The sequence below is a fragment of the Bos javanicus genome, chromosome 22, assembly GCF_032452875.1.
Source record: "Bos javanicus breed banteng chromosome 22, ARS-OSU_banteng_1.0, whole genome shotgun sequence".
Classification (NCBI taxonomy): domain Eukaryota; kingdom Metazoa; phylum Chordata; class Mammalia; order Artiodactyla; family Bovidae; genus Bos; species Bos javanicus.
In genome coordinates, this window is record NC_083889.1 from 49,845,304 (window position 1) to 49,854,935 (window position 9,632).

At 58.3% G+C, this 9,632-nt stretch overlaps 1 protein-coding gene across 3 annotated transcripts; it reads left to right on the forward strand.

Moving 5' to 3' along the window:
• The first annotated feature begins 199 nt into the window (after positions 1-199).
• On the forward strand, positions 200-8,707 carry C22H3orf18 (chromosome 22 C3orf18 homolog). Of its 3 annotated transcripts, XM_061397524.1 has the most exons (5): positions 200-529; positions 2,122-2,483; positions 5,539-5,564; positions 6,084-6,231; positions 7,461-8,707. In XM_061397524.1, the coding sequence occupies exons 2-5, from the start codon at positions 2,250-2,252 to the stop codon at positions 7,539-7,541; spliced, it is 489 nt and encodes a 162-aa protein (XP_061253508.1). In that variant the 5' UTR covers positions 200-529; positions 2,122-2,249; the 3' UTR covers positions 7,542-8,707. The 3 variants fall into 3 exon arrangements, with proteins under 3 accessions (XP_061253508.1, XP_061253506.1, XP_061253507.1); XM_061397522.1 differs by lacking the exon at positions 5,539-5,564; XM_061397523.1 differs by lacking the exons at positions 200-529; positions 5,539-5,564 and adding an exon at positions 536-634.
• The last annotated feature ends 925 nt before the right edge of the window (positions 8,708-9,632 follow it).

A 9,632-nucleotide genomic window follows, 5' to 3' on the forward strand; every position in this document is an offset into this window, starting at 1 on the left:
GGGCTAGCCGGTGGCCAGAGTTCTGCCCTAAGAAAGGCCTGACCGCCCACAGTCCCCCGCGCGATTCTACGTGGGCCAGGGAGAATGAGCAGTGGTCTGCAAGAACTGCGACCCGGCTCCCGCTCTCGCTGGGGGCAGAGCCAGATCTGAGCGGCAGGCCAGCGGACCAATGCAGAGCCGGCTCTGGGCCTGACAGCCAATCCGGGGCCGGGGGCGCGGGGCTGGCAGGGAGGAGAATAGCTGGAGCATCGCGGAGACGCCAGGCTGCTGGCCTCAGCCCCACCCCCGCGGTGGGTCCCGGCCCGGCCTGTCCCTGTCCAGGCTGGCAGAGCGAGCGCTCGGCTGTGGGCGGTGCGACGTCACAGGCACAGCCCAGGAGGTCCACCCAGGGAGGGCGGACCTCGGGTCGGACCCGCCGCCCCCTACCCTAGGACCTGAGGGGTCTCCCCCCCAACCTTGCCCCCGCCTCCTGCCGGTCGCCACCACCCCTAACCTCTCCGGCTGAGCTCGGCGCCCCAGAGAGGATTAAGTAAGTGCTGAGGTCGCCGCTTCTGTGCAAGAATGGAGGAATCAGAGGGGCGAAGGTGGGGATGGGGATTGGAGTAGCGAGGAATGATGAACCTGGTGGAGAACGGTATATGGGTTCTCGGAGGTCGTAGCGCCCAACCCTTTTCCTCCCCGATTCCTTCTCTTGCCCTTTGGAACATGAGGCAGTCCTGAACAGTGATGAGCAGGGCCCTTTCTCTCCTTTGGAAGGAAGAATAAACAGAGCCCCAGAGCAAGTGTTAAGGGTCTGGCCCAAGGTCACGTCTCGGGGTCAGTGGCAGAACCAAGAAAGAACCTGGGACTCCTGACAAGCCCAGCCTACCTAGAGGCAGAGGACAGAGACCGGCTATGAGCCTCTCCCATCCCATGTTTCTGTGCCAGCCTTGCCCCTTCCTAAGGGGCCATCCTGCATGTGTGCCCACCTCACACACACCCATGCACCCACACGGGAGGCATCCCACATATACCCATGAGCTAGCGCACAGCATGTGTATGCAGCCATGATCTGTGCATTCCTCCTCTCCCTAGGCCTGCCCTTCTGCAGTTTGGCTGGGACTTCTTTCCACTCGGTCTTATCCAGGGCCTTTTGGCCTGGGAAGGCCAAAGTCACAGCCTGGACTGGGCATATTGCCCACCCTCTGCTCCCAAGGGAAGAGGGATGGGTAGGAGAAGTCATTTCAGAGTGGGAACTCCATTCTTACCTCTGAAGATTCACTCTCCTTGACTGTCTCCTGGTCCCTGGCAGCCTCTGGCTCCCTTGTAGGGGTCCAGGGACCCAAGAGCTTACAGAGAAAGCCCATCAGAGGCCCTGAATGTAGCCTCTCTCTCCTTCTTGTCTTCTGGCCTTGCCATACCTGTCCCTGCCCTCCAAGCACAGGCTGGACAACACACGGCAGAGTGGGTGCAGGGGCTTCTGTGGCCCCGAGTGGCCAGAGGGAGAAGAGCTTACACTTACTGGGTGCTTACTGTGGATAAGGGTTGTACTGAGCTAAGTCATTTCTAGGCACTACTTCATTCTGATGTCAGTGACCCTCTCACCCTTTCTGTGAGGGAGGTGCCCTTAATGCCTGCAGCTTAGACTCAGGGAAACTGAGGCAGGAAGAGGTGGTTGACTTTCCTAGGGTCACTCAGTTAAGTGGCTTGAACCAGAATTCACAGACAGGCCTGTCTGATCATTGTGCAAGGAAAAAGCTGCAGTTTTTTTTTTTTTTTCTCCAAGCAGGAGGTGAGGGATGGTGGGGGGGTGGGGCAGGACGAACGAAGATGAAGAGCGTGGGGAGTAGGCGCTGGGGTGGGGAGTGGACTTTTTCTTTTAAGCCTCCCCACTACCTTTCACATCTTCCAAGTATGATCGCTGTGATCATCTTACCCACAAAGAGGGGGCAGGGCTTCATTTTCACGCCCCTAAATGCACATGGGATCTATAGTATATGAAGCACATATCCCAATGGTCCCTGAACTTTCCCTTGCCCTCAAACTTTGATTTCCCCTGTGCCTTCAGAACTTAGGGGGACTTCATCTCACCACAGAGTCCCATCCTCAGTCTCATGTTTTGTTTTTTTTTTTTCTTTCCAGCACCCACGGAGCTCCCTTTCAAGGACGTGGCCCCCTGTATGGGTAGTGGGGGCCGCAGGTTGGGACACCCCTGGTGTCAAAAGTGAGCGGGCAGGTTGGCTGACCACAAGCAGTCTCTCAGCATCGGCATGGACTCCAGGATCCCATCTGCTAGGGGCTGGATCAGCAGCCGCCCTCCCACCTCTGAGTCTGACCTAGAGCCTGCCACAGATGGGCCAGCTTCCGAGACCACCACCCTCAGCCCAGAAGCCACCAGCTTTAATGACACCAGAATCCCTGATGTGGCTGGTGGCACCACCGGTGTGGGCACAATGCTTCTGTCCTTCGGGATCATCACCGTCATCGGCCTGACTGTGGCCATGGTGAGAGCTGGGGCAGGCTGGGGCTGGCCCACATGGCTGTCACTTGGCAGAAGGGTGATCAGCAGTTAGAATTTAGAGAATCTAGTCAGAGCACAATGGTCTGTTACTGATAGTACAATCCTTCCCTTTCCCAAGGATTTGTTTATATGGGGGCCCAGAGACCAGAGAGGCTGCCTCTAATCAGAAGAAAAAGAAAAGGTTCTGAGGAACACATGGCATTTTGAGCTGGGTTGTGAAGGAGTTGTCGCGGAAGGTGTTTCAGATGGCGGGTCTTGATGGGCAGAAGTGTGGAAGCAGACAGCTGGCTCTGTGAGCAGCGAGCAGGACAGCGAAGCAAGTGAGCATGGGGGCCTTACAGGAGTAGAGGCCAGAAAATAATTGGGAATGATCATGGGCTGCAGAGTCTGGATAGGATGCTCTGGGCACAGCAGCCTGCTGGCAGTGTTCATTCATTCACTTGGCAATTAATTCATGAGCACCTGCCCTGGATCAAGCCTTCAGGACCTCAGGGATGAGGGAGAAAAGGTTCTGCAGTTCTTACAGGGAGTGAGCGAGAGATACAACCAAAGGTGCTAAGGGTAGCCTATACGGACTGGCTTGGGGAATTGGGTGGGCATTGGGGGCCTTCCTAGACTTGGTGGTCAGGGACAGCTGAGGAGGCAACATTAGGGCTGAGACCTCACAATGGAGACCTGGCCCCAGTGTCACAGGAGGGGCAGAGTTGGACAGGAATCAGGGTAGAGGTAAGCTGGGCTGAGGCTCCAGGTGTCCCCCTGAGAGTGGATACAATGCTTCCAGATCTGAGATCTGCTGCTGAAAATATGGTCTCTCCCTTGGGAATTCCCTGTGGCCCAGTGGTTAGGACTTGGTGCTTTCACTGCCATGGTCCTGGGTTCAGTCCCTGGTTGGGAACTAAGATCCCGCAGCCAAAAAAAACAGGCATGGACTCCCTCTTTGAGACAATGCATGGACACTCAGAATGTCACCAAGGGAGACTGCATAAGCTGAGACCTGGAAGGGTAAGGGTGCACCGTAGGTCCCCCAGCAGGCCCGGCAGTGGTGGCATTCGGCCTGCTGCCCCTCACAGGCTCTGACAGCCGGCCTGAGACCTAGGAGCATGTTGCTCTGACAAATAGGGCTGTGGATGGTCCATCATGGCTGGAGCTGCTGGTAAACCATGGTCACCATATGGGCCCCACAGGCTCCGGATCGCTGCCAGGGAGCAACTGCTGTCCAGCAGGCAGGGCCAGGACACAGCACACAGAGCAAGGCCAGGGCCTGCACAGCCTTCTGGGGCAGGGGCAAGGCAGAAGGCCAATGTTTGGCACCCACGTAGTGGTTAAACAGGCAGAGCCACCAGAACCTCAGGGATAAAGCAGGGACTAGACCCAAAGATTTCATCCTGGGAATTTGGGAAGACTTCCTTACTCTTCATTCTGGAGGCACATTCAGAGGGCCAGGGTGTATGGCTTTATGTCCCAAAGCAGAGAGATAGGGAGCTTATGGGGCAAAGGCAGTGGAGGGCAGGAAACAGCTCCTGGGCCAGGGACAGGTCCAGAGAGGTAGGTTCCTTGAGTACTAGGGAATCTGCCCCCATGCCAGCCATGAGCCAGGCCATGCTATGTGGAAGGAGGAGCAAACCAGTGCCAGGCAGTGTGCTTCACATCAGAGGAGCAGTGCTGGAGGGCTTCCTGGAAGAGGTGGGGCTGCAGCTCGACAGTGAAGGGTGGGAAAGATTTGGAAAGGAAGGTGTGTTGGGGGAAGGTGTTATTATTTGGGACAGAAGGAGAAGCAAGGATGAAGGGTGGAGATTGGTTCTAGCATCTCTTGAAGATCCTTCTGTATCCCAGGCCATGGGGCAGGGCAGGGAGTGCAGACCACTGGGGCTGGAGCTGCTGGTTCAGGGCAGGCAGGGGCTGGGCCAGAGACCTGGAGCTCCTGTCACCTCCCACTCACAGGAGAGCAAGGGGCCTGCTCACATCCTGGGGGTGGAAGGGGGAGCAAGGGGCACCTGTTTCTTCCCACCTTTGGGGTCCCCCAGGAATGAGCAGCAGGAGGAGCTCTGGGCCAGGCTGGAAACAAACCAGATTCAAGCTGTGAATGAGCCACCAAGAGTGTAGGAGCCACGGCGGATTTAGGACAGACTCTTGGAACAGGGCTTTCCCCCAGGCAGAAGTGGTCATGTTCCTGGGAGTCAAAAATCACCAGTTTAGGGATTAGCAAGATGGTGGCAGACGTCCTTGGGGTCCCTGCCCAGATGGTCACCCGTGTCTCACCCCCGTCCTCCCCTTCCTCCCCACTTCTTTCCTCCCCTCCTCCCGCCTCCTCCCCCTCCTCCCCCACCCCCACTGCCCTGTACCAGGCTTTCCTGCTCCAGCCCGGAGCTCTTGGGTCCCGGATGTTTTCTCAGGCTGCCCAGGCCTTTATCTCCAAGTCTGTACAATGGTGGGTGAGGACCCAGGGGTCTTCCTAGGTTCCTCCAGCATCAGGGTTTGGTCTGGGCTGATGTCCAGGGCCTCAGGTCCTCCTCCTCAACCCCTTTCCACTGAGGACCATCAACCTCCCCAGAAACCCCAGGAACCCAGACCAGAGCCTTGCCCAGAGCCACTGTCCTGCCGAGCCTGGCCTCTGTCTGTCACCTGCACTTTTCACCTATACGTGGGGAAAAGTATTATGCCTGGGGACAGTTGAGAGGAGGGGGTGTGCTGAAGTCCCCTCCCCACCCCCCCCCCATACACTTCAGCCCTGAGGAGGCTGAGGCAGGCATTGAGTGGCTGGAGCCTCTGTCAGTATTGGCAGGATGGGCCCATGAGTCCCCAGGCCAGGCTTGACTGTGGTTTTCCCAGGCAGGGCTGCTCCCCGCCTATGATGCTCTTCAGCATCTCGTAAATGCCAAATGGGGTAGGAGGTAGGTGTCCATGGGATGGGGTCACTGAGGACAGGGGTCCTAGAGGTCTCCCATTCATCAGCCTCCATGTGTCCCCTATCCTAAGGACTGCTGGGTTAATTAGGGCCTCCTTCCCTGGCCATCTGATGCTGCCTCCCTCTCTTGCAGGTTTTGTACATCAGGAAGAAGAAGAGGTAACTCCCTGGCTGCCCCCAAGACTGAAGCCCGTGGGCTGTGCTGGGCTGGACTCTAGGGACATGGGTGGGGAAGGAGAGTCCTCCCACCATGAAGGTCCCTCTGCCTAGTCAGGGAGTCAGGGTCCCTCCTGCCCACTCAGGATTGGGGGTGACCACTTTCCCTTGGAGAGAGCTGAACCACCCTTGCCCTGCTTCCATTGACTCCACTTTCCCCACCCCAGGCCCCCCAGAGGCTGTGGACCACACAAGCCCCTGGCTTAGCCAGTCCCCATGGCCCCCACAGATGACAGCTCTGTGACCCTTGACCCCATCTGTCCCCAGGAGTGGGTAACTCTCCCTCCCAGGCCACCCATCCGAGGAGCAGAAATGTGCACAGAAATGTCTCTCATTGAATCCTGGGGAAAATTTTAGGACCATAAATAGGACTGTGTCTGTGGATGCGCAGGCAGGGCCTGGAGGGCTGGTGGGAGGGGAAGGGCCTGCCCAGCCCCCAGCATTTTCTGCCCCCACCCCCAGGCTGGAGAAGCTACGCCACCAGCTCATGCCTATGTACAACTTCGACCCCACGGAGGAGCAAGACGAACTGGAGCAGGAGCTGCTGGAGCACGGGCGGGACGCTGCCTCTGTGCAGGCCGCCGCTGCTGGGCAGGCCATGCAGGGCAAGGTGGGCGCTGGCAGGCTCCTCCACCCAGCCCGCAGGCCACTCGTGGCTCTCCCGCCCCACCCTCCCTCCTTTCCCGGGCAGCTTTCTAACACCTGCCATGTGGTCAGGTGGCAGCTATATGGGCTTTGTCAGGCTGGATTAGAAACGGGTGGAATTGCTCCTTGGCCCCCCACAGATCACTGCACAGCCAGGCTGGGGCAGCCTTGGGGTCCAGCCGGCTCTGCCCCTGATCACCTGGTCACCTGGGAAGGTCCATTGGCCTCTCTGAGCCTCAGTTTTCTCATCTGCAGTGAAAAAAAATACCGATTCTTGCTTTGGGTGCACCCCTGAAACTAGGGGGAAGGCAGGAGGGAATGTTGGGAGGCTGAGACCCTGGGTTCCTCTGCTTCCTGAGATCGCATGCTGAGCGAGTTGTCACTGGGGTCAGATTCTGGCACCTCTGAGTAGACCGGTGGGTTCCCAGTAACTGGCAGACCCCAGGCAGATGCAGACCCTGGGCAGACACCTCCCGTGTCCACAGGGTTGGGTACCTGTGTGGTTATCCTGCCAGAGGCACTGGGCTGCCCGGCCACTTGCCAGCAGTCCCTGAGATGTCCGGGGGCCAGAGCCCCATGGAGAGACCTGGCCTCTCCGGATCGTGATGCCTCTTTGCATCCCTCCTGGCCTTGATCCCACAGATTGCTAAGGAATCTAGCCCCACAGAGGCAGCTTTGGGAGACTGGATTCAGGAAAAGTGGAGGCTGGGAGTCAGAGACCCTGTGGTTTGGCTACCAGTTCTGTGTACCTGGATCAGGACTCACACCTCCTTGGGATATGCAGAATATTGGGCTGAGAATCTCTGTCCACCCAACTCTTGGGACAACTGGCCATTTGACAGTCATTTCCTGTGCACCCCTTGTGCCAGCCCCTGTGCTGCAGCTTTGGGGCTTGGGTGCAGAGGTGAGCCCCCTCTGCTGGGAGAAGGTGGTACATGTGTAATTAATCCTGGGACCCCAGGGAAAGCACTGCCTCTGGCTGAGAAGGCAAGACTAGGGATGGCTGTCAGGAGGAGTCATGGGAGGAATCACTTGAGTCAGGTCATATTTCTTGGCTGAGCGTATGGGAGGGCATTCCAGGCAGAAGACATAGTGGGTGCCAAGTGCAAGTAAGCAGCAGAGGGTGGAGGTGACTGGGTAAGAGAGGGCCTGGCCTCAGTCAAGGTCCCTGATGCCCTGACTGTTTCTGTGCAGACCACGCTCCCCTCTCAGGGCCCAGTGCAGAGGCCCAGTCGGCTGGTGTTCACCGATGTGGCCAATGCCATCCACGCATGAGTAGCCCAGGGATGAGCCTGGACGTCTGATGAAGACATCTGCTGCAGTGCCCACAAAGCCGCCCACTCCAAGATCACTAAGACCGACTCTCAGGACCTGCCCTGCTGAGGCCCCAGCTGTTCTGAGGACCCAGCTGCTGACTCTCCAGGCTCTAAAAGGGGCCTCCCCACTGCCCCCCATGCCAAGAGGAGGTCTGTCCATATGACGGGGATCCACGAGGTCTTCCAGCCACCCCTCCCCGTTGGCCGGCTATGGGCTGGGTCTATGCTCCGAGGAGAGCTGAGGGGGAGGGGAGGCGGGGGAGCAGGTGTGGAGGGATGCGGGGCCAGACCTGCAGCGAGGCCCCCTGCATGCACATCACCGTGCCCACCTGCAGACACGCGCCTGAGCCAGCACAGAGGGCAGGATGGAGACCCCCGCACTGGCTCCACCCTCCCCCCGACCCCCACCCCAAGGTGTGTAGAGGAACATCAAGCGGGCCACCCCTTCTCTGACATCAGCGATCAGGGACTGGCGGGAGGGGGGAAGCCGAGCCAAGGGTCCACTGCCCACTGCGTCTCTTCACTGGGCTCTACAAGCCAGTAAGCAGCTTCGGGAACAGTCCCCCTGTCTTAGTGTTTATTGGGGATCCAGGGTTGGGGGAGAGGCTACCGGTCTGGGGCAGCGGTCAAAGTGTTGCAAGATCAGACTGCCTGAAACAGGGCGGGGATGGCCCCTTGCGGATCAGAAGAGACCTAGTCTGGGTTCTGATCACCTTTGGTCTGCCCACGCTGTGCCCCGCAGAAATTCTGCCACTCTGGGGCATCTGGGTCAAGCCAGACCCCAAGAGCCTGGCGCGTCTCCGCAGGGCACGCATGCGCACAGGAGCATGCCAGCGCCCCGGTCTTGCCCAGCCTCGCCGCCGCTGTCCTCTGCTGGTTGGAGAGGACGCGAAGGCGGCAGGTACGAACCCTCTGTTGGACAAATACCACCCTCAGGATGTGAGGGCCTAGGAGGCCTTCGTGGGGAAGGTTCTGGATTTATTTCCTCCTCTAGATGCTATAAATACGTTAGCATTGGAGCCAACTGAAAGGCTGCGGGTAATTTGGGATGCGCAGAAACTGTAATTTAACTCACAGCATCTCCATGTGAGAGCATTAAAGATGTAATTAAGACATTTGCACAAAGAGAGTGTGAGCCTGTGACACTGAGGATATGAAGCCCCAGCAGGGGTGGAATGGGTGAGGGGCCGAGGAGGGAGGGTATCTCTTGGGTCCCAGCCATAAGGAGGCAGCTCGGCTGTCTTTCCTTGATCTGTCCAATGACGTGCCTCTGGTGCTGAGTTCAAGGCTGTTCCGGGGCCTTGAACCTCAGCTGTGGGATGGTGTCACCATGCCTGCTATCCCCTTGATTGGAGAGCCAAGTGGACAGGAACTATGGGACCAGAGGAGGGAGGGGGCTTGAGACCCATAGAACCTGTGTCTGAAACACAAAAGAGAAAAAAAAATGTTTTTTTCCAGAGCACAAGGTTGCAGGGGTGGGTCGGTGGGAACCCACCTGCAGGCCTCAGAAGGGTTTGGAGGGTTTGGTTACTGGGGTGACCAAATGCCCTGGTTTTCTCAGGACTGCACAGCTGTAGCATCGAACAATCTCAAACCAGGACTTTAAGTGATGTCCAGACCCTCCGCTAAAGAACAGAGCCTGCAGGCTGGCATAAGTGGAAATGAGGGGTGAACCCCAGTCCCAGGGTGGAGGGCTGGGCTGGAGGCAGGGACTCCTGGACAAGGCCCTGGGTTAGAGCGGGGCCCCCAAGCACCCCATGAGCCTCCCACACTGGGGTCAGACAGCCGGGCCTGTTGGTGACAACCCTGGTCATGTGGAGGGCTCTCCTTCCCTCAGCAGACTGGCAGAGGATTCCCAAGGGTGAGGGGAGGGGTGCGTGGGCTATGCACCCCCATCTAGTTGGATAGCCCCTCAGCCTGAGAAGGTGGGAGCCGCAGAAGACCAAGGTGTGAGGGACCCTAAAATGGTGCCTGTGGGGTAAAGTGGACCCTGGGGCCCAGGGCCCAGGATGGGGGCTCCGAGGAACCCACCACCATTTTCTCCCTCTGC